General features: G+C 40.1%; 1 protein-coding gene across 1 annotated transcript in view; it reads left to right on the top strand.

The window, feature by feature from the left end:
- The window catches only part of LOC139159461 (keratin, type II cytoskeletal 5-like), a 28,934-nt gene extending 7,132 nt beyond the window's left edge, over positions 1–21,802 (top strand). The window contains exons 3-9 of the mRNA XM_070736780.1: positions 2,592–2,652; positions 4,013–4,108; positions 6,205–6,369; positions 7,673–7,798; positions 11,004–11,224; positions 18,519–18,553; positions 21,492–21,802. Coding sequence (XP_070592881.1) covers positions 2,592–2,652; positions 4,013–4,108; positions 6,205–6,369; positions 7,673–7,798; positions 11,004–11,224; positions 18,519–18,553; positions 21,492–21,802 — 1,015 coding nt within the window. The remainder of the gene's footprint in view (positions 1–2,591; positions 2,653–4,012; positions 4,109–6,204; positions 6,370–7,672; positions 7,799–11,003; positions 11,225–18,518; positions 18,554–21,491) is intronic.
- Positions 21,803–24,098: the final 2,296 nt, after the last annotated feature.

A 24,098-nucleotide genomic window follows, 5' to 3' on the forward strand; every position in this document is an offset into this window, starting at 1 on the left:
TTTAGGTGACGGGACCCGGAGAAGGCCCACTCTGTGGGACCTAATCGGTCGCTGGGATTCGTGCGGCAGGAGGCGGTCTCGTGCTGGTGACTTTAGTGAAATGCCCTCTCTGAATGACAAACAGGAGTGATATTTATAATCCCGTGCTTGACATTCCTTGCAGATGGTTTGATTCAGTATTGTAAAATAAATCTTCATTTTTTTTCTTTTTATATGGTTGCTGTGCCACAATTTAATTTAGAATTGACATAGAAACATATTTTCCCCTAGAAGAGGAACTTTTATGATAGCCTTGACAAGACCATTGAAGGCTATTTGATATAGAGTAGAATAGAATTATTTATTGGCCAAATGTGATTGGACACACAAGGAATTTGTCTTTGCGTATGCCCTTGATGTACATAAAAGAAAAGATACATTTGTCAAGAATCATGAGGTACAACACTTAATTGTCACAGGGTACGAATAAGCAATCAGGAAGCAATCAATATTAATATAAATCATAAGGATACAAGCAACAAGTTACAATCACATAGACATCAGTGGGAGGAGATGGGTGATAGGAATGATGAGAAGATTAATATTGATAGTATTGCAGCCAGTGAATAGTTTGACAGTGGTGAGAGAATTATTTGTTCAGCAGAGGGATGGCATTCAGGAAAAAGCTGTTTTTGTGTCTAATTGTCTTGCTGTGCAGTGCTGTATAGTGTCATTTTGAGGGTAGGAGTTGAAACAATTTATGTCCGGGATGCAAGAGGTCCATAAATATTTTGATTTGTGCCGTATACAGATCCTCAAGGAAAGGCAAGTTGGCAGTAACTGTTTTTTCTGCAGTTCTGCTTCTCCTCTGAAGTCTGTGTCTGTCTTATCGGGTTGCAGAGCCAAACCAGACAGTTATAGAGGTGCAGATGACAGACTCAATAATTCCTCTGTAGAACTGTATCAGCAGCTCCCTGGGCAGTTTGAATTTCCTAAGTTGGCGCAGAAAGAACAAGACCAGAATACCTCCGGGACCGCCTTCTGCCGCACGAATCCCAGCGACCGGTTAGGTCCCACAGAGTTGGCCTTCTCCGGGTCCCGTCGACTAAACAATGTCGTTTGGCGGGACCCAGGAGAAGAGCCTTCTCTGTGGCGGCCCTGACCCTCTGGAACCAGCTCCCCCCGGAGATTAGAACTGCCCCCACCCTCCTTGCCTTTCGTAAAGTTCTTAAGACCCATCTCTGCCATCAGGCATGGGGGAACTGACACATCTCCCCCGGGCCTATACAGTTTATACATGGAATGTTTGTGTGTATGTTTGCTTTTAAATAATGGGGTTTTTAGTGGTTTTTTAAATTATTAGATTTGTTCTTACATTGTTCTTGTTATCGTTGTGAGCCGCCCCGAGTCTGCGGAGAGGGGCGGCATACAAATCTAATAAGTAATAATAATAAAAATAATAATTGTTTGTTATGCTTTTTTGATGATGTTTTTGATGTTAGGTGACCATTTTAGGTCTTGAGAGATGATAGAACCTAGAAATTTGAAAGTCTCTACTATTGATACTGTGTTGTCTAATACTGTAAGAGATGGTAGATTGGGAGGGTTTTGAGCGTGTTCAGTTCCTGATTGTTCTGGTCACATGAGGCTAATTGTTCAACCTCCCGTCTGTATGCGGCTTCATCCTTGTCTTGAATGAGACCAATCACTGTTGTATCATTTGCAAACTTCAATCAATCTGCAAACAGATGGATCGTTTGAGATGCAGTCATTGGCATATAGAGAGAAGTGGTGAGAGTACACAGGCTTGGGGGGCGCCGTGCTAATTGTACAGATATTTGATGTGATTTTGCCTAGCTTCACCTGCTGCTTCCTGTCTATTAGAAAGCTTGTGATCCACTTACAAGTGTGTTTAGGTACTGCTAGCTGATTTAGTTTAGTTAGAAAAATGTCCAGTATGATGGCATTGAATGCTGAACTAAAGTCTACAATGGGGACCCTTGCGTAGGTCTTTGGAGATTCAAGATGTTGTAGGATGTGGTTCAGAGCCATATTAACAGCATCATCTGTCAATCTATTTGCTTGGTATGCAAATTGCAGGGGGTCTAATAGTGGCTTCATAATAGTTTTCAAGTGGGACATCACTAGCCTTTCAAAGGTTTTCATAACTATAGATATTAGAGCAACTGGTCTGTAGTCATTTAGTTCCTTGATGGAGGGTTTCTTCAGCACTAGGATGATAGTGGAGCATTTGAACAAAAAGGAACATGGCACATCTCTAGTGATTTGGTGAAGATTTGGGTGAAGGTGGGGACAAAATGGTCAGCAAAGACTTTTAAGCAAGAAGGAATTATCTTGTCTGGACCTGGTGCTTTTCCAGGCTTCTGCCTGTGAAGTATATCTTGCACTTCATTTTCTGTGATCACCAGGGGTTGTGAACCTAATGGGATGGGGTTAGTTGTAGGAGGTTTAGCTGTTCTTGGTGTGTCTGGGATGGAGGTTGTGGAGATAGGTGGCTGTAGTTGCCTTTCAAACCTCGAGTAGAAAACATTCAGATCATATGACATTTTCTCTGCCTGATGACTGAAAGTCGGTATTTCTTCTCTTCCCAGATATGAAGACGAAATTAACAAACGCACAACTGCTGAAAATGATTTTGTTGGTATCAAAAAGGTGACTATACTAAAACAAAAGAATTAAGTTAAGAAAAAGAAAAAATAATATATGGGAGAATTTTACACACAGAGAAAAAGCACTTTTGTTCAAGTCTTAATTAGGCTGAGAAATTTACAGCATTTCAGTCATTGCTGGACACAACTCCTATAATTTCTCATTCTTCACTTTGGTTGATGGCCATCAGAGTCCATTAATACCTGCAAACCCATTCACTTTTTACTGTCTAAAGCAAGAAACTGCATCAAGATTATCAGACGATTACCAAAATATTTTGAATGGACTTTTCATTGGAACATTCACATTTATTATTGAATGTAAACTGACCACTGATAAAGCCACAACTTAAAATTATGCTTACATTTTACATCACTTTAAGGAAGAGTTCATTCTTTACCTATTGTTATACAATATTAAACTTGCATTAATTTATCAGGCAGTGAGCTTGTAGTATATGCATGCTCAGAGTAAGATGTTGAAATAACAGATATAGTTCTAAATAGAAATACACATCATACATAACTTTGTAGCAATGTTGAAGTGGATTGGACAATCTGTAATTTTCCACAAGCAGCTACATCTCCCAGCCTTGTTTACCAATAGCTGTTTTGGCTACATCTGCAAGAGATTGTAATTCAGCCACTTTTGAAGGACCTCAATTTCTCCACCCCTTTTATATGATATAAAATACTTAGAGGACTCCTGTTCCCCAATGTTTTCCTTTGTTGTGAAAAGGCATAAATTCAATGCTGAGTTTGTTAATTAAAAACAAAGAGTTAGAAGCTTCTGTGTGACACTCTGAAGAAATACTACCAGTTGGAGTACACTCTATGGCAGTGATGTCGAACCTTTTTTCCCTTGGGTGACAAAAAAGTATGCACACATGCTATTGTACATACGTGAGTGCCCACACCCATATTTCAATGCTAAGGGAGGGCGAAAACAGCTTCCTCCACCCCCCAAAGGCCCTCTGGAGGCTGGAAATAGCCTCTTACCCAACTTTTGGGGGGCCAAATGGGCTTGTGTTTCACCTTCCCCAGGCTCCAAAGGCTTCCCTGGAGCTGGGAGAGGGTAAAAATGCCCTCCCCCATCCTCCTGGATGCTCTCTGGAAGCCAAAAATGCTCTCTCAGAGCCTCTGTGCAAGCCAAAAATCAGCTGGCTGGCACATATATGCATGTTGGAGCCAAGCTAGGGCAAAGATTCACACGCCAGCCGATATGGCTCCACAGGCCACATGTGGTACCCATACCATAGGTTTGCCATCACTGCTCAATGGGCTAAACAAATTAAATATCTGAAGTGGTATGAAACAGCTGTCTAGGAATTCTTGTAATTTTGGTGTGTGTTGCATTCTTGCAGGATGTCGATGTTTCATTCATGCAAAAAGTAGACCTGCAAGCAAAGGCTGATAGGCTGGCAGATGAGATCGAATTCCTGAAGATTCTCTATGATGCCGTAAGTGTTGAATGTTCTTATCGTTGAATCCAAAGTAATGAAAAGACCTTCAGGGCCAGAAAACATACTGCATTTGGGGAAGAAATCGAATGATCTTGCCAGGAATAGAATAGAATAGAATATAGTACAAAAACACAAATAATCTATAAATTCTACCTACAACATTCGATGACTTGAACAAGCAACCCTCAATACAAAACAGAAGCAAAACCTATAAGATTGGAAAGAATATTCGAACTACACCATTGAAACGGACGTCGTAAATATTCATAATCCTAGCCAGTGGCTAGATGGACTCTATTACCCCAACCTTCCCCTCTCTTTTCCTCTTATCCTTTCTCTCTTCGTTATCTTCTTCTTTTTTCCTTCTATCTTTTCTATCGTTCCTTTCCTTTCACACTTTCCTTCTTCCTTTTCTTTTCTTCTTCTTTTCTTTTCTTTCCCTTTTTTCTTTATTGTCAATAATAGTAATATGATTATATATTTTACACATTCTATGCTTTTCAATAATACTAATATGACTATGACTTTATTTGTTATGAATATCAATCCACATGCATTATTGGCCTTCCTTTATTTTGTTTGTTATTTCTTTCTGTCAATAAAGATTACTTTTTTTAAAGAATAGAATAGAATAGAATAGAATGGCCAGTACACACTATATGGACTTGGGAGTCTCCTGATTGAATTCACACATCATGCTAAGGTATGATTTTGCTAGCCCGGATTTGTTGATTAAGTCACAATTGCCTGGACCACATTTTGCATCAAGATGTACAGTATTTTTATTTCTTTCATGTTGGCATGACGTAATGTGAGAACCTAACTGCAGTACTGCTACATATACCTATATGCTATTTAGCTTCTTTAAAAAGGTGTTGATTGACACACAATGTAGAGGCACCACTGAACTACAAAGGAGAAAGAGAAAGTCAGCCAGATCCACTAATCAATTATGAATGCAGTCCTCTTATCATTCTGAGCTTTGCCAAGTCCCTGGTGAGATTTCATTTGGTGAATCTTCCAAGGGAATTTAGCCCTACCACATCTAGGCTGCAAAATCCTGAATGATCAGCAGATAGCAACAAAAAGGCAAAAACTGTATATTATGATTGCATCTAATTCAAGGGTGTCAAACTGCTAGCCCGTGGTCCGGATGTGTCACATACAGGCCACACCCACCCAGCTCTGCGAAGGCGAAAAAAACATTGTGATACATCATGTGACGGCAATGTGATGTGGCAAGTTTGACACCCATGATTTAATTGGTCATGTGATTTTTATTTTGTCCAAATCAATTGGCTCTCATTAATTGCCTTGCATTAACCCCAGATACTAGATCGTGTTCTTTAACAGGGTATGGTTCCATCTTTATAGCACATAACTCCTAGATTGACATGCCATTTTTCTAGATAGGACTAGACATACCTCCATCTAGAGCAGTGTTTCCCACCTTGGCAACTTGAAGATATCTGGACTTCAACTCCCAGAATTCCCCAGCCAGTGAATGCTGGCTGGGGAATTCTGGGAGTTGAAGTCCAGATATCTTCAAGTTGCCAAGGTTGGGAAACACTGATCTAGAGCAGTGGTTCTCAACCTTTCTAATGCCGTGACCCCTTAATACAGATCCTCAAGTTGTGGTGACCCCCAACCATATGTCTAGCATCAATTCTCCCAACAGAGCTTTAAGCTGATTGGCAGGAAGATCAGAGGTATACCCCCCACTGAATGATCGGATTGTAAAAATATGTTCCAAAGAGCCAGAATAGAAGCTTTAATTCCTAACACCATGGGAAATTTGTCTTTTCTCATGGTCTTAGGCGACACCTGTGAAATGGTCGTTCGACCCCCAATGGGGTCCCGACCCCCAGGTTGAGAACCACTGATCTAGAGTCTCCAGTGATGCTGTAGTCTGTGATGAAAACACTAACTAGACAGCCTGCTGACAACTTCCTGCTTTGCCAAAATTAGGCACAACCTTTATTTTCAGTTGGCTTCCACAGAATATTTTGCTAGGCAAAGATGAACTTGAATGAGTGAGTAGCAATGGGAAACATCTGGATGGATAGATAATAGCATCTTGTTTTTCCACAAAGGAAATGGTTCAAATCCGAGGACAAATTAGTGACACTAATGTTGTCTTGCAAATGGACAACAACCGAGATCTGAACCTCAACAGTATCATTGCTGAAGTGAAAGCGCAGTACGAAGACATTGCCAACAGGAGCCGGGCTGAGGCAGAGGCATGGTATCAAAACAAGGTAAGACTCGGTATAACATTTCCAGAGATGATTGTGGAGTTAAAATAAGCTTTCAATTTGGAATAAATGCTCTTCTTAACTAGAAGGAAAGCCTTGAAGTGAGAGGGTTGATAGTCAGACCATGGGTTTAGACTTTGAATTGAATCTGATGTAGAACATTTGTCTTGTCTCCTAGATTCCTTTATAATACTTCTAGGAAGAACAGAAAAATCCTAGACATTAATTGGATTTAGGACGTTATATTGTTCCGTTTTATGTTGTAAGATAGATGAGATATAGATAGATAGATAGATAGATAGATAGATAGATAGATAGATAGATAGATAGATGAGATATAGATAGATAGATAGATGAGATATAGATAGATAGATAGATAGATAGATAGATGAGATATAGATAGATAGATAGATAGATAGATGAGATATAGATAGATAGATAGATAGATAGATAGATAGATAGATGAGATATAGATAGATAGATAGATAGATAGATAGATGAGATATAGATAGATAGATAGATGAGATATAGATAGATTATATATATATATATATAGATAGATAGATAGATAGATAGATAGATAGATAGATGAGATATAGATAGATAGATAGATTAGATAGATAGATAGATAGATAGATGAGATATAGATAGATAGATAGATAGATAGATGAGATATAGATAGATAGATAGATGAGATATAGATAGATAGAAAGATAGAAAGATAGATAGATAGATAGATAGATAGATGAGATATAGATAGATAGATAGATAGATAGATAGATGAGATATAGATAGATAGATAGATAGATGAGATATAGATAGATAGATAGATAGATAGATGAGATATAGATAGATAGATAGATAGATAGATAGATAGATAGATAGATAGATAGATAGATGAGATATAGATAGATAGATAGATAGATAGATAGATAGATAGATAGATAGATAGATAGATATTTGAGGAGCCATGATGGATGGACCTCAAGAGCTTTGCAATTTCTCATAATACAACTACAAGTTCCATACCTATCATTTTAACCAAGATTTGCCGAAACACAAACACAGACTGTGATGCCATTGTCTCAATATGTAATATATTCCTAAGAGGCAAAAATTCAGATTCCACTTTTTGTTTTGAAATCAGATTTAGGTTTAGAGGTGGCAAATTCAGCAAATCTTTTATTTGCCTTTCCCAAGGAAAGGTGACACATGGAGTTCTCCCCATACCCAAAGCCACTTGTGTAATTTGTGAAGCTGGTATTGCTTCCTATCAGTCATAACGATTCTCTTTTGGTGTTAACAGTTTCAGGAACTTCAGAGCTCAGCTGTTGGTCATGGGGATGATCTGAAAAATATCAGGAATGAGATGGCGGAACTGAATAGGGTTATACAGAGACTTAGAGCAGAAATTGACAATTTGAAGAAACAGGTAAGCGGGCATTTGAATATAGCAATATTCCTATCTGCATGGGTTTATCTGTTCTCTTTTTTGCATCTTTGTTGCAGGCCCATCTTCTCTTAGTTTGCACATTATTTTGCAGTTCATTCATGTATGTGTGCTAGGAACATTTTCCTACCAAATTTCAACAGGATTTATTTCCAAGGAAAAATAGTCCAGAATGCAGCCATGCGAGCTGTCATGGGTGTACCCCAGTACACCCTATAACACCAACACTCTACGTGCTGCAATGGCTACTGTCTTTGGTCACAATTCAAGGTGTTGGTTATTATCTATAAAGCCCTATATGGCTTAGGACCAGACTATTTACGGGGCCGTCTCCTTCTACATACCTCCCAGAGACCAATAGGATCACACAGTGTCAGCCTTCTCCAGGTCCCGTTGACTAAGCAATGCAGGTTGGCGGGACTGTGAGGAAGGGCCTTCTCTGTGGCTGTCCCAGGTCTATGGAACCAGTTCCCTCCCGATGTCCGTACCCTGTCTCCTACCCTGCTGACCTTACAAAAAGATCTGGCTTTGTTGTCAGGCCTGGGGCCCCTGAATATTACATTGGTCACAGCCGAATTGTTTATGAGTGGTATGCATGTATGTTGATTGTACTGTTTGTTTGGTAGGCTTTTATAATGGGATTTTATTATTTTAATATTAATGTCAAATAAATGAATGAATGAATGAATGAACAAACAAACTAATGAATAACTGAATGAATGAAAATGACCAAGCATATCCATTCAAGTTGGATAGCTCCTTGATTAAATGATCCCCTTCTGCAAGAAGTGTTTATATGGAGGTGTTGTTCTTTGATTGTCAGGACTATCTGTCCGTCATGCATTACCATCTTTGAATGGGCGCCAACTGCTGTTCTGCTTGGATAAAAATAGCTTCACTTCATTCATCTAAATTCTAGTAACCTGTGACCCTACTATGCCAACATTAGATCCTATTTTATAGGCAAAGTGCAAAATTTATTCACAAGACACATAGAAATGGGCTCACCAGCTTCAGAGAGACTATGATTTGAAAAAAATACTGCTCAAAGTTGAATAGCAATAGAACTAGCAGACTCATATATCGCTTCATAGTGCTTTACAGCACTCTCTAATCAGTTTATAGAGTCAGCATATTGTCCCCCCACCCCCCAATCTGGATCCTCATTTTACCGATTTCAGAAGGATGGAAGCCTGAGTTAACCTTGAGCTGGTCAGAACTGAACTACTGGCAGTAGGTAGAGTTAGCCTGCAGTACTGCATTCTAAGCACTGCACCACCCTATATTATATTATATGACTTGCAATAATGGCAATGATTCCTTGGTTCAGAGAGGTTCGGTCTCTCATTTGTAGGAACATACAGTATTTGATAATTTTCTGGTTTACATTTTTGTTGGCTTATGCCGATAGAATCTCAAAAACCACCCACAAGCAAAGCCTTTGCACCTATTTTTCTGAATGCATGAAAAATTCAAGATGCAAGATCTGTTTTTGTTATGATACTGTATGCATTTCCTCAAGATTTTTAAGGGAGGGGGAGTATTTGTCAATAATTTGAATCAAGCCTTAGGCACAAGGAAAAAAAGAGGATCATGAAAGGCTTTATTGGCATTTGGCACATCAAACCAGAGTAAACTTTTTAATTATCTAAGCACATTTTCATGTTATTAACCTACATCAGTGATGGTGGACCTTTTTTACCTCAGGTGCCGAAAGCGTGTGCGCGCATGCTATCGTGCATGTGTGAGTGCCCACACCCATAATTCAATGCCTGGGGAGGGCTAAAATGGCCTCCCTGCCCCCTGGAGGCCCTCTGGAGACCAGAAACACTCCATTTCCCAACTTCTGGTGGGCCCAGTAGGCCCGTTTTCATCCTCCCCAGGTTCCAGAGGCTTCCCCTCCGGAAGCTGAAAACGCTCTCCCAGAGCTTCTGTGCAAACCGAAAATTAGACAGCTGGCACACACATGTGCGCTGGAGCTGAACTAAGGCAACAGCTCACGTGCCAACAGATATGGCTCTACGTGCCACCTCTGGCACATGTGCCATAGGTTCACCATCATTGACCTAAATGATTCTTATCATCTTAAGTCTCATAGTTGGAGGTTGCTTAGGAACATAAGGTGGCACTCCCTCTGAGGTGGTTTGCTGAAAAATAAACTTGTTGATGGAAAGAGAGAGTGAAGGAGACCTCAACTTACAACAGTTCATTTATTGACCATTCAAGGTTGCAATGGCCCAGGAAAAAGTGACTTATGGCCATTTTTTTACATTTGTGACTGTTGTAGCATGTGATCAAAATTCAGGTGCTTGGAAACTGACTCATACTTATGATCGTTGCTGTGTCCCAAGAATATGTTGTGACCAAAGTCAATGGGGAAGCCAGAGTCACTTAATAATCGTGTTACTAGTTTATCAGCTGCAGCGGTTCACTTAACAAATATGGCAAGAAAGGATGTAAAATGGGGAAAACTCACTTAATAAATGTATCACTTAACAAGGACTACCGGTATTACAATTCACAGAGGGATCCCTTGAGTTACATACACTGGTCAAAAAAATAAAGGGGACACTTAAACAACTCCAAGTAAATCAAACTTCTGTGAAATCAACCTGTCCACTTAGGAAGCAACACTGATTGACAATCAATTTCACATGCTGTTTTTGTACATTCAACTTTGTACAGAACAAAGTATTCAATGTGAATATTTCATTCATTCAGATCTAGGATGTGTTATTTATATTTTTGAGCAGTGTATCTTGTTGAAATTCATTGTACTGAAATTGAGTTTGCCCAGTGGCCTTTCAACCAGATTTTGAACTTGTCCACTGAAAGATGAACGAGTTCTGTTGAATCTGTTCACCTCATCAATTTAATAACACATACTTTTATCAATATCCTAGTTGAGGTAGGGATCTGAAGAATAATTGGGGCAATGAAATGTTACCATCTGATTTTTTTTTGAGGCTCTGAGATTCAAATAAAAGCCAGTGTACAATAATGTGATCCTGTTTGCAATCCTCTTGTAAACACTTAGTTGTCTGCTAGTAAAACAGAAATGAGAGGCAAAGTGTTGACTCTTACCAATGAAGTTTTAAGACATCTATATTTAATACTTCACAAAAGCAATGCATCCTATGACATACAATTAAAAATTGGAGCCTAATTAATATACCAATGTATCCAGATTGCCAATTTGCAAGGAGCAATTGCTGAAGCTGAACAGCGTGGGGATCTGGCCGTCAAAGATGCCCGAATGAAACTGAGCGACCTGCAACTGGCTCTGCAAAATTCGAAGGATGAGCTGGCGCGTCTTCTGCGGGATTATCAGGAGCTGATGAATGTCAAACTGGCTCTGGATATTGAGATTGCTACATACCGCACGCTGCTCGAAGGCGAAGAATGCAGGTGGGTGCTATCTTGCAATGTATTATGTCTCTGAGTGAAACATATCTTTGTTTGGGGGGGGGGGGTTTATAATTTTTTTTAAATTTTTCTTTCAACATACAATAAAACAACATGAGCAATAAAAAACACAGAATCAATGCTTAAAATAATAATTAATAATATTTCTTAGATATGTTAAACATTCGGAGAGAGAGAGAAAAGCTAATAATACATTCAATATGTACATTTTATCCTCTTCTTTGCTAAATTAATTAAAATTAACCACACATGAGATATATTTCATCTACAAATAACAATATTATAAAACCCATTTCCTTATATTCCTTTTTTCTATTTATAATAAAACATGAACATCTTAACATCTTAACTCAATATCTAATTTAATCCTTTCATCTCTGTGTTGACTCCTTATCCAATGCTGCCACCAGTCCTTATTTCATCATCTGGGTCTTTAATAGATTAAAATTAAATCATCATGTATTTCTTCAAAAGTAAGTAAAAGAAAATACTTTTCAATTATTTTTAATTTCCAACCATTCATAAAACATTCCCGAAATCTTATAGTAATCACACTTTATCTTTAAGTTTTAAAGTATTTCAGCACAGTCTAAAATCTTATATAATATTTCTCTTTCGTTTGGAATTTTATTCAGCTTCCAATTTGGTGCATCTGCTATTCTAGCTGCTGTTAAAATAAGTATAATCAAATATGTTTCTTCTTTATTAAAATTTTCTGGTAAAATACCTAATAAGAATATTTCTGGTTTAAATTCAATAGTCTTTTTCAAAATCTTCTGTATCCATTGCTGAATCTCTTTCCAAAATTTCTTAACTTATGTGCATGTCCACCACATATGATAAAAAGAGCCTGGTAACTGATTACATTTCCAGCATTTCATTGATCTATTCTTAAACATTTTTGCTAATCTTTCTGGTGTCATATACCATCTATAAAACATCTTATATATATTCTCCTTATAAGCTGTTGACATTAACATTTTATAATTTCTTTCCCAAATTTGTTGCCACTTATCTCTATCTATTGAATATCCTATATTCTTCATCCACTTTATCATTGTATCTTTAACTTGTTCAAATTATAAATCGATAGAAAATAACCATAAAACTTTTTATCATATACACATCTGAGCCAAACAAAATTTCATTTAGTTTAGTTTTTTCAAGATTTATATCTTCTTCTTTATTATCTTCATTATATCTTGCCTGTAATTGTATATATGTATACCAATCATGGTTTATACCTTGTTTTTCTAATTCTATCATTGTTTTCAACCTTTTGACTGTCCTATTAAATCTTTATATCTTGAAATTTTATTCCACTGTACTCTGCTGGCATTTGTATTATCAAAGCAGTGGCAATGACATGGATTAAAGAATGGACAATGCTCAGAAACAAAAGACTTTACTTTAGAAGGACACGATTTACAGATAGGATGGCATTCATTTTTATGGTATGGAAAATGGACTTTCAATAGGTACTTTCAAAGGCAAACTCTTTAATTGAAACTTGGGAAAAAATTAAAAACAAACATTATTCTAGCGTACCTTATTGGACTGCACCTTTGGAAGCTCAGAGTGAAACGTATCTATATGCATGTTTCTTATGTGTTGATTTTACCCAATCTCAAACATAGGAATATACACGCGTGTACCTGTCATAGTACCTGTTCTGCTTTTTCTATAACTATATGAAATGCAGCCTGTGCATCCACTATTATTATTGTTTGTTCATCATTCTTTTTTGGCCTGTAACAAAGATCTTGTCCTAGGTTTTCTATTGCTTCTCTTTTCAGAGCTCTGGAGGCATCCTCCACTGATTGTTTTCTTAGAAAATTCCCAGGATTTCCAGTCGGAGATGAATAGTACATTTGATGGATGCCAAATTAGGGAAAAAATGCATTTAGTTCACCCATTTTAGAAGTTGTCTTTCTTCAACCATACTGTCCCTGGATTTGATCCTTAGTTTATTCAGTTCTGAGCAGTTTTTATTCCTTCCTCTTTCTCTCTCTTTCGGTTTCCTTTTGCCTAGCACAATTTAGTGTGTAGGATATAGTTCCAAATGGCTCCAAAGAGAGGACATGATATAGAGGACATTTTCTCCAAACTCAGCAATAGGAAAAATTTTCATTGAAAACAACAAGAGTTCTGTCAATGAAAAACGATATCAATTTTTTTGTAGCTAAAATGATTTCTCTCTTTCTGCCTCTAAATATGTTGTCTCCTTATGATGTCTAACTTTATCCCCAAATCTAGAGTATATGTTATAGTCTATTCAGCCAGCAAATAAAAGTGATTCTCAAGCTGTCAGAAGGAAGTCTAGAATGTGGCAAGTGTGTTTGTGTCTGTGTGCCTGCATGCAAATATTAACATTTGTATGGCATTCTTCCAAAAATGTTGAAATGTCTGAATGTTTAATGTGCATATTTAGGAAGTACTACATGCTGTTCAATATCATCAGTATAATATAAGACATTTCCATTTGCTTAGTCATTATTCATAGTAAGAATTGGTTCCTCACTTGGAAAAAGACACACAGTTATCCTTCACTCCTGATATTTTTAATTAGTAGTGAAAATTCAGAAGGGAAAATCCTGCACATATATAGAAGCAATCTTTCCCCAAGTAAATGTGCCTTAGGCTTTTGTTCTACATAAAAATGTGTGCTGGAAATTAAATCTGGTTCTCTCTCTGCAATATCTTTACATTTTAAGATTTCATCAATTTGCAATCCAAATGTGTGTATATTTACTCCTAAAGTAACTCCCCCTATGTTTGACAGATTTTCTTCCAGGTTAGCTGCCTTGATTCATACCATAACTTAATCTCCTACCATCTGATGCCCTTCAGATGGTTTGTACATATTTTAATTTCCTAGGGCTAATAGGGTTTGGTCTACACCAGATTGGAAAAAGCTGTCCTAAACTTTTTTAGGCCAAGAGTTGTGTTGTCTTCAACCCAGTGACTATAGTAGTGGAGAATGAGATGAAAACCACTCTGTTCTTCTTTAGAAGAACATCTATGGCTTTACCAATCTCTTTCCCCAGCCCACTCATATCAATAGGTTTTTATTGAAAGAGGAAGTAGAAGATAACTAGAAATGTGAGGGCACCATAATCATTTGTGCTATACCAAGAGTTTGCAAGATATGTCCAAGACATCTGGGTAAGGCTCAAAGCCCATCATTTTTAAACCAAGAAAAGGTATCTAATCCTTTCAAAAGAAAAAATAGCAGTTGCATTACCATAATACAAACGAAGAAGAAGAAGATATTGATAATGTAAAAACAGGGTATCAAACTTGCAGCCCACGAGCCGGATGTGTCATCTGCTGGCCACGCACATGTCCGGTTTAGTGAAGGGGAGGGAGTCACAATATGTCACGTGACAACATGAGTTTAACACCCCTGCTTTAGAAGGAGTGCAGAGAAGAGCAACAAAGATGAATAAGGGTCTGGAGGCTAAAACATATGATAAATAGTGATGGGTGAACCCAACGGTTTTTGGGTTCGGTAAGTTCGGCTGAATTTTACGCAAAATTCAGCTGAACCTGAACCGAACCCGAACCCGAACAGGGAATCCCTCCCACGAAGAGATTCTGGGGGCGGAGCTTTGACGTCACCGGCAGGTTGCTAAGGACGCCAAGGTGATCACTTCCTGGATTCCATGGAATCCAGGAAGTGATCACCTTGGCGTCCTTAGCAACCTGCCAGTGATGTCAAAGCTCCGAACGCCGAACACGACCCCGAACTTTGCCCGAAGTTTGGAAAAATTTCGTGTTCGTGTTCGTCATACCGAACACCGCAAAATTCGGTATGGACCCGAATTGTGCGGGTTTGGTTCGCCCATCACTAATGATAAATGGTTGCAGTCTAACAAAGAGGAGGACTGGGGTGTTATGATAGTAATCTTTCAATATATGAAAGGTTGTCACAAAGAATATGATGACAGCTTATTTTCCAAAGCTCCTGAGAGTAAGACAAGAATGGAATTGATGGAAACCTCTCAACGAGAAATTCAGCCTAGAACTAAGGTGATCTTTCCTGACAGTGAAAAAAATAAATCAGTGGAATGGCTTGCTTTAGGAAGTTGTGAGCCCATAAAACTGGAAGTTTTAAAGAAAAGATTGGACAGGCATTTGTTTGGAATGGTTTTGGGTGTCCTGCTCAATTGTGGGGAGGGGTTGGACTAGAAAACCTCCTGATCCCTTCTAACTTATTCTGTATTTTTTCCTTGTTGGGATAATGAGGCAGGACAATGGGAAAAAAGATAGGATTTAAAGTCTTTGACTTCTCTGAAAGGACATTAGCTTCTATTAACCTTATGAGGAAAACCTGTTTTTAAATATGAAGAGCTCCTACCTTTCATTTTGTCCTCCACTACTTAACTATGCTTTGAAGCATGATACGAACTAATGGCAGAAGGACTTGCTGGGAGGCAACTGGGCAAAGTGACATCTTGTGGTCACTTCTTTTGTTGACATGCTTTGGGAGCTTAACTGATTTTGTGCCAAAATGCTCCCACTAATGCTAGGGCAGAAAGGCCGTGCTGTTCATTTTCCTCATCCCTCTGAGATATCGTGCTTCCATGGTATTCTGGGAATTTCAATGGTTGGCTGGATTTTGGTACTTGGTGTCAGCTGCAGCAATATCTTCAGTTTTGTTGAACATTAATTGTAAGACCACACCATTCCCAGAATTCTGTCAGCTATTGAAGGGGTTGGGAGTGTTGATGCTAAATTGCAATGCACTCTTCTATATTCACCAAGATATAGCTGCAGTTATTTCTGGAAACCATAAACCAACTCTGATGCCCACAAGAATAGAGATCGGGGCTCACTGTGTGAAATAATGAAGCATGGAGCATGACCACCTGATAGAAGGAGCAAGGAGTAATTTTAGATAATAAAGACAATGGTTTAATGTTACTGGCTAAAATAGTCCAGGATCTAAAATCACTGAGTTACAGACCATGAAAAAAAAAGAATTGTTATGAAATACATTCTGTCTGAAGAAGAAGAAACCTCTGACTTATGTGTGTTGGTGCAGTTTGTTTCTGAGCCTTCCTTCAGGCCACTGTCTGATTCAGTACATTGGAAAAACCTTTCGCTGTAGTAACCCTTGGACTAAATGTATTTTTTTCTGGGGGTGAAATAATTGCCAGTAGTTACACCTATGTAAAAAAGGAATAATCTGTATATTATTGTTGGCTGTTGTGAAGTTGTGTCCGACCCATCATGACTCCATGGACAATGTTCCCCTAGGCCCATGATGGTGAACCTATGGCATGAATGCCACAGGTGACACGCAGAGCCATATCGGAGGGCCCATGAGGCGTTGCCATATGTTAGCTCCAGCGCACATGCGCAGGCCAGCCAGGTGATGTTTGGCCTTGGGAATGGCCGTTTCACACTCCGGAGGCTTCAGGAAGTGCAAGAAACATCACAATAGACAAGTCTGTTCTTCTGAAATTCTGGTTTGCCCGTTTGGCTGTCTTTTCACTGCCTCAGGCTTCAGTGAGGCCTGTGCACATGGACAGGGATGTGTGTGTGATTGTGCACATGCGCAGGGGGCAGTCTGGAGGTGGTGCACATTCATGGGTGGTGGTGGAATGGGTATGAGCATGTGCGCACACAAGCCACAAAAGGTTTGCAATCACTGCTCTAGGCCTTCCTGTTTTCTACCATCCTTTGCAATCCAATTAAGCTCACGCCGATGGCTTCAGTGACTCCATCCAGCCACCTCATTCGCTGTCATCCCCTTCTTCTTTTGCCCTCAATCTTTCTCAGAACTAGGCTCTTCTCCAGTGAGTCCTTCCTTCTCATTAGGTGTCCAAAGTATTTGAGTTTCATCTTCAGGATCTGGCCTTCTAAAGAACCAACAGGTTTGATCTCCTCTAGGACTGATGGGTTTGATCAACTTGCAGTCCCAAGGACTCATAGGAGTCTTCTCCAACACTAGAGTTCAAAGGCTTCAGTTCTTTGGCGCTCAGCCTTCCTTATGGTCTAACTTTCACAGCCATACATTGCAACTGGGAAAGCCATAGCCTTGACTATACGCACTTTTGTTGGCAGGATGATGTCTCTGCTTTTTAGTATGCTGCCTAGATTTGCCATGATTTTTCTTCAAAGGAACAAGTGTCTTTTAATTTCTTGGCTGCAGTCCCCAGCTGCGATGATCTTGGATTGAATCCATGAAGGAGAATCTGTATATATAATAATAATAATAATAATAATAATAATAATAATAATAATAACAACAACAACAACAACAACAACAACAACAATAACAATAACAATAACAACAACAACAACAACAACAACAACAATAATTTATTAGATTTGTATGCTGTCCCTCTCTGAAGACTTGGGGTGGCAACTTTTATTCATGTGCTTAACTCTACTTAATTTCTGACTCTGGCGAACAAACAGCAGATGCTATGGTGGACTCTTGTTGCCATCTACATAAGCCTGAAATTCAATAAAGGTCAGGGTTGTTTCCCCTCACAATGTTTTTGTACAAAGCAGATGAGCACTGCGGCCTCAGGAGGGCGCTCTTAAGACAACCCCATCAAGGCAGCTTGTGGCTGAGAGCACAATGCTAACTGGGCACAGAAGACAGGTTTTGCATTCTATGAGAAGATGAGGGAAGCTGGTAAAGAGGTTGCACCATCTGTGTTGCAACAACACAGTCAACGATTGCTACAAAATGCTTTCTTGTGGGTTTCTGGCTGAGCCGCAGAGTGAGCATGGACATTTTGCGCAAGGTTGTTTCCTCAGGACTGAAAGATAAGTCCTGCCAGCACTAGAGGGCAGCCTCCTCTCCCCTGCTTCCAACTGAAGTCTACTGTGAACAAGGACCTATAGGAATTTGTTCTGCTCAGACTTGGAGGGCAGGATCCCCCGAGGGAGGGGTGAACCCCTGCAAGCCAGCTGAAAAGACTTCTGTGCAACCTGTTGCATTCTCCTCCCAAATCCTAATCCTTCATGTGTGCTTCAGATGGTGCATAAATGTCATGCAGTTGCCCTACCTCTTGAACAATCCCTTTTATAAGCGGATGTGTGTAGATTGTTTAATCTTCACAAGTTTCCCTAGGATTTTGTTTTGTTTTAATTTGTATCTGATGGAGAACTTAAAGTGACAGGATGTTCCTTGTTTTCACTTAATACTTTTATACCAAGATCTTTATTTGCAAGGACAGGGTTTTATAGGCTATGAGCTAAACATGATAATGGCAATTGACTTATACACACACTGTTTCTTCTTTCTTGCCTATAGGATGTCTGGAGAACTCACTGCCCCTGTGAGCATGTGTAAGTATTTCATTTGTACTAATTAGTCATAAGGGCCCATGATAATACACTTGTTTGCACAGACTGTATTGTTTAATATTAATACTGAATAATTTAGACATCTTGAAAAATACACTATCACTGACAAGAGGATCAAATAAGAAGTATTGCACTGTGTGTGTGGGTAGGGGTGCTGCCTTCCCTATTTTATGCTATTGATGAAAATAATAATGTAGATTAATGGAAACTAATCAAGGAGAGAAGCAACTTAGAACTAAGGAGAAATTTCCTGACAGTTAGAATAATTAATCCATGGAACGGCTTGCCTCCAGAAGTTGTGAATGCTCCAACACTGGAAGTTTTAAAGAAGATGTTGGATAACCATTTGTCTGTAGGGTTTCCTCCCCAAGCAGGGGGTTGGACTAGAAGACCTCCAAGGTCCCTTCCAACTCTGTTATTCTATTCTATTCTGTACTATTCTACTCCAAAAGTGAGACATGAAGCTTTAAAAAAATGGATTGCGTTGTGGTCAATTCAAACTAGGACTAGGACATTTGCCAGTATTTGAAGGGCTGCCACAAAGAAGAGGTGCTCAGCTTATTCTTCCAAAGCACCAGTCACAATGGATGGAAACTAATCAAGGAGAGATGCAATTTGGAGTTAAGGAGAAACTTCCCAACAGTGAGGACAATTAACTAGTGGAATAGCTTTCCTCCAGAAGTTCTGGGTGCTCCCTTACTAGTGTTCTTTCAGAAGGGATTGAACAACCATTTGTCTGAGTATAGGGTTTCCTGCCTGAGCAGGGGGTTGGACTAGAAGACCTCTAAGTTCCTTTCCAGCTCTATTCTGATTGGCCGGGAAAAGAAAGGAATGATCAGTTAAGAGATAGCGTAATGGCAGCTGAGTAGTGTGCATGGCAAAAAGCTTAGTTTCTCTGGCTGAAAAGGAGAGTGGGCAGTGAGGAAGGATTGAACATTCAGACTGGCAAGGGTCTGTCAATGAAACTTGACAAATAAAGCAGTGTCAGCTTGTCTGGCTATTGATTCCTGTCTAGTTTGCCTTGCAAGGCTGACAAAAGCAGATGAAGAAGCAGACACTATGTAGATTGAAAGCTACTTTTATTAGAACAGCTATAGTAACAGAATTGCACAAGTCTGAATGTGCTCTGCTTTCTCCCTCTTGTATATTCATGTGAATTAAAGTTGGGTGGGGCCATGGGGGATGCCGGCTGATTTCCTAAACCACTTTCCTTGCTTGGTCTCAAATCTTGCTTACCGGATCATCGCCTTGGTAGTAGATCTTCAATTTCTTCTCCAAGGCCATCGTCTATGAGCACCCCATGATATTTAATTTGGAACGGCATCCCAGAATGATGGGAAATATGAGCGAGTAATTTGGCAGTAATGCTACTTATTTTACCTTCAACAGGTGGCAGCACCTGTAACTAGTGATGGGTGAACCCAACAGTGTTCGGGTTCGGCAAGTTCGGCCGAATTTTACACAAAATTTGGCCAAAACCGAACTGAACCCGAACTCGAACCCGAACAGGGAATCCCTCCCATGAAGAGATTCCGTGGCGGAGATTTGACATCACCAGTAGGTTGCTAAGGACGCCAATTTGATCACTTCCTGGATTCCATGAAATCCAGGAAGTGATCACCTTGGCATCCTTAGCAACCTGCCAGTGACGTCAAAGCTCCGAACACCGAACACGACCCCGAACTTTGCCTGAAGTTTGGAAAAAAATTGTGTTCGTGTTCGGCATACCGAACACCGCAATATTCGGTACGGACCTGAATTGTGTGGGTTCAGTGCGCCCATCACTACTTGTAACCTTAAAAAGCTAAGCAGGGTCCTACCTTGTTAGAATTTGGATGGGAGTGTTTCATAATTTCAGGGCCAGGGCCTATAGTGGGGAAATCAGCATCCTGGAATATGAGAATGACTTGGATATGTCCTTGTAGTCCCAAAGACTTGAGCATGATGGTCATCCATCATGTCTTGGAGCAACTAAGATGATCAAAGTCCTGGAGACTACAGCCTATGAAGAACGTCTGCAGGATTAGGGTTCAGCTAGTCCAGGGGTAGGAAAAGTCAGCTTTTCTATGACTTGCGGACCTCAACTCCCAGAATTCCTGAGCCAGTCATGCTAGCTCAGGAATTCTGGGAGTTGAAGTCTACATGTCATAGAAGAGCTAACTTTGCCTACCCCTGGGCTAGTCTAAAGAAAAGCCTGGGAGGGATGAGGGAGGACATTTTGCCCTCCTCCAGCTCCAGGGAAGCCTTTGGAGCCTGGGGAGGCAGAAACATGAGCCTGCTGGGCTCACCAGAAGTTGGGATACAGGCTGTTTCCAGCCTCCAGAGGGCCTCCAGGGGCAGGGGAAGCTGTTTTCACTCTCCCCAGGCATTGAATTATGAGTTTGGGCATAATGATAGTGCACATGCATGCTCTCTTGGTACCCGAGGAAAAAAAAGGTTCACCATCACTGGTCTAGACCAATGATGGTGAACCTATGGCATGCATGCCACAGGTGGCACATGGAGCCATATCAGAGGGCATGCGAGCTGTTGCCCTATGTCAGCTCCAGCACGCATGCACACACTGGCCAGTTGATTTTCGTCCTTGGGGAAGGACATTTCGCCCTCCAGAGGTTTCAGGAAAGTTTCCCTGAAACCCCAGAGTGTGAAAAATAGCCCAGCAGGCAGACCAGAAGTCTGTTTTTTCCAAACTTCTGGTTTGCCTGTTTATTTCACCGTCATTTATTTCACCGTCATCCATCACTGGCCTAGACAGTCACTTATCTGAAATGGTATAGGTTCTCCTGCTTGAGCAGGGGGCTGGACTAGAAGACCTCCAAGGTCCTTTCCAGCTCATCCTATTCTAAGATCCATCCCTTCTTATAAGTTACAGCCAATGGTTGGAACAAAATTTAGTAACACACCTGTGTTTTTCTTGCAGCGGTGATCAGCAGCTCATCTACCATGAGCGGAGGTGGTCGTATGAGCAGTGGCCTGGGGATCGGTGGAGGAGGAGGAGGATTTGGCCTGGGGATCGGTGGAGGAGGAGGCGGCGGCAGTGGTGCTGGAGGCAGCCTGGGCCTGTCAGTGGGAGGGGTTGGTTCTGGCGGCTTTGGTATAAGCAGTGGGGGGAGCAGTTACAACGCCGGAAGCTATGGTGGAGGAATAGGTGTTGGAGGTGGAGGATGCTCTTCCAGCATGAAATATGTCTCAACCACAACTTCATCGTCCAGCCGAAAAGTGGTCAGATAAAAAATATTAAACAAACAAACAAACACATTGCCCATTGATTCCAGGGAAAAAGTCCCTACTCACCAGCATCAGCACAAGTCCCCAAGTTAGTCATCCTTCTCTCCCACGCCCCCCGAGAAATTTAATATGAACAGACATTGTCCCTTGTCTCTTGAACGAACACATCTGAGCAGGTGTTAGCGTTCATGAAAAATGGCTCCTATCCCCCCCTTCGCCAGGCAGTTTCAGTGTTACAAGGTCTCTTTCCTAACCAACGTGACTTGTGGCTGTCGTGGTGTCTCTGATTTCCCCCTCTCTGTTGTTATTCTGCCTGCAGTACCATATTTCCCACATTGGACAGAACTGATTGTTTCCTCCGCTATTCTCTTTCGGAAAGATGATGATGCTCTTTTGTGATAGGAATTCAGACAGTTTGGCAGGACCTTGTAGGTTACCTAGTTCAACCCCCCTCCCCCGAATGAATTGGCAAACAAGCTGATTTTAGTCAAAAGCAAACAAACCAGAAAGCCAAGCTTCTGAGTATTATCCCTAAAAGGAACCCCCTTCCCCATATCGAATACTATTGTTATAGTGCAAACTTTTAGGAATCAGGCCACACAAAACATTATTTTAACACCCTAAATTTTAACACCCTGCTGATTTCAGTGGGAGGTGAAGTACTCAGTCCACTCTCCATATTTGAGATCGACAGGATGGGGAAAATTTTGTTCCGGTTGCTTTTAAGAACCAAAACATGACTGAAGTGCTTTCAGCATTGGCATTCATTTTATGGATATAGTTTCACTTCTCTTTTCACATTTCTGCAATATTTTACGCTGCTCTTTTTTGTTCAGTGCTTTGCGCCAGCAGATGCATGCGATATAATTACATCCTTTGAAATCCCCTTGAAAGCAGGAGGAAAGTATACGGTAATCCAAACTGGTCTGTATTATCAGGGTCTGTACTTTCCCCACTTAAGCCCCATTGTTCTGTTTGGCATATTTCTTGGTATACTTTTGGTTTTTCCCAGATCACTTAAGATTCTGCTAAAATGGCATTTGAGAATGGAAAGGGCAATTTAATGGATGGGCTGATTAAAACAATATAGTTCTCAACAGAAAAACAAAGAACTCCTGTATTTTAATTCAGTTGTAATAGTAGGCAGGCCACTTCCAACACCACGAGGAATATACACAGTCAAAACAACACATTGTTTAATAGGGAATTAGGAGACAAGTGCTTATGTCAGCCATCTTTTTAAAGGATGTCTTTTGTTGTTCAGCACCGAGAAGAAGCATAGCATTTGACTTCATGAACCACAGAAAAACAATTTTAGTATTCTTTTGGTTGACCTTCGCTTACCCCCTGCAAAATGATGATTTTTTTTAACCCATTAAAATAAATTTCCCAATCGATGAAGAACATTTTAAAAATGCGTAATAGCTTGTATGGCTTATTTTGTAAGTTGTCCCCAAATGCTTGATGTAAATAAAATAGCAACCGTTTGGCTACTTTTGCTCGGTCTATTGTTCTGCGTAACTTCCTGCTTGAAATTGCAAATAAACTGCATTGTGATAACTTGTTTCTTGCTGGTGTCTTCCTTCTTTTTACTCATGGACGTTCATTACAGCTCAATGAAGAACTCAAACATGGAGAACCTTTAACTGAACAGAGAAATAGGAGACTAGGAATTGTTCTGCCGGGCTCTCTGATAGGAGCCTCCCAAAAATTCAAGGGTACAAATTTCAGACACACACACATTTGAAAATTCAAAACAATGTTCTTTATCACAAAAGTCAAAATAAACTAAGCACTCTTTTTGTATTGCAAAGAGCACTCTTCCCAAAACAACTGGGTAGTCTGTACAATTTCCCTTAAGCAATCATTAAGTACTTAGCCAGCAACTGTGAAGAAACTTCACATCCCTTCTTCTTCCAACGATGTGACACACACACACACACGTTGCTCTGCTTTGGTTTCAAATGCGTGAAAAAGCAACGAAGTCCAGCACATAAGATTCCTGACGAACTGCAAACAGATATTCTTCCACAATGGCCAAACCCACATGCTGCTATTTATAGCAGCAGCCCTAATTACCAGAGCCCCACCCAAACACAGGTGGCCTCCCTTATTTCCTGTAATATGTTCTTACTTGGTCTCTTCTACACATAATTCTGCGGTTGCGTGGGTCCAAAATATCATCATCTGAAGCAGTGTTCCCTATAATTTTTTTTTTTGGGGGGGGGAAAGTATAGTGTCTGAGCGGCAGTCCCTTTGGGACTGGGCAGCACAGAAAAAATAAACAAACAAACAAATA

The sequence above is a fragment of the Erythrolamprus reginae genome, chromosome 2, assembly GCF_031021105.1.
Source record: "Erythrolamprus reginae isolate rEryReg1 chromosome 2, rEryReg1.hap1, whole genome shotgun sequence".
Lineage (NCBI taxonomy): Eukaryota > Metazoa > Chordata > Lepidosauria > Squamata > Dipsadidae > Erythrolamprus > Erythrolamprus reginae.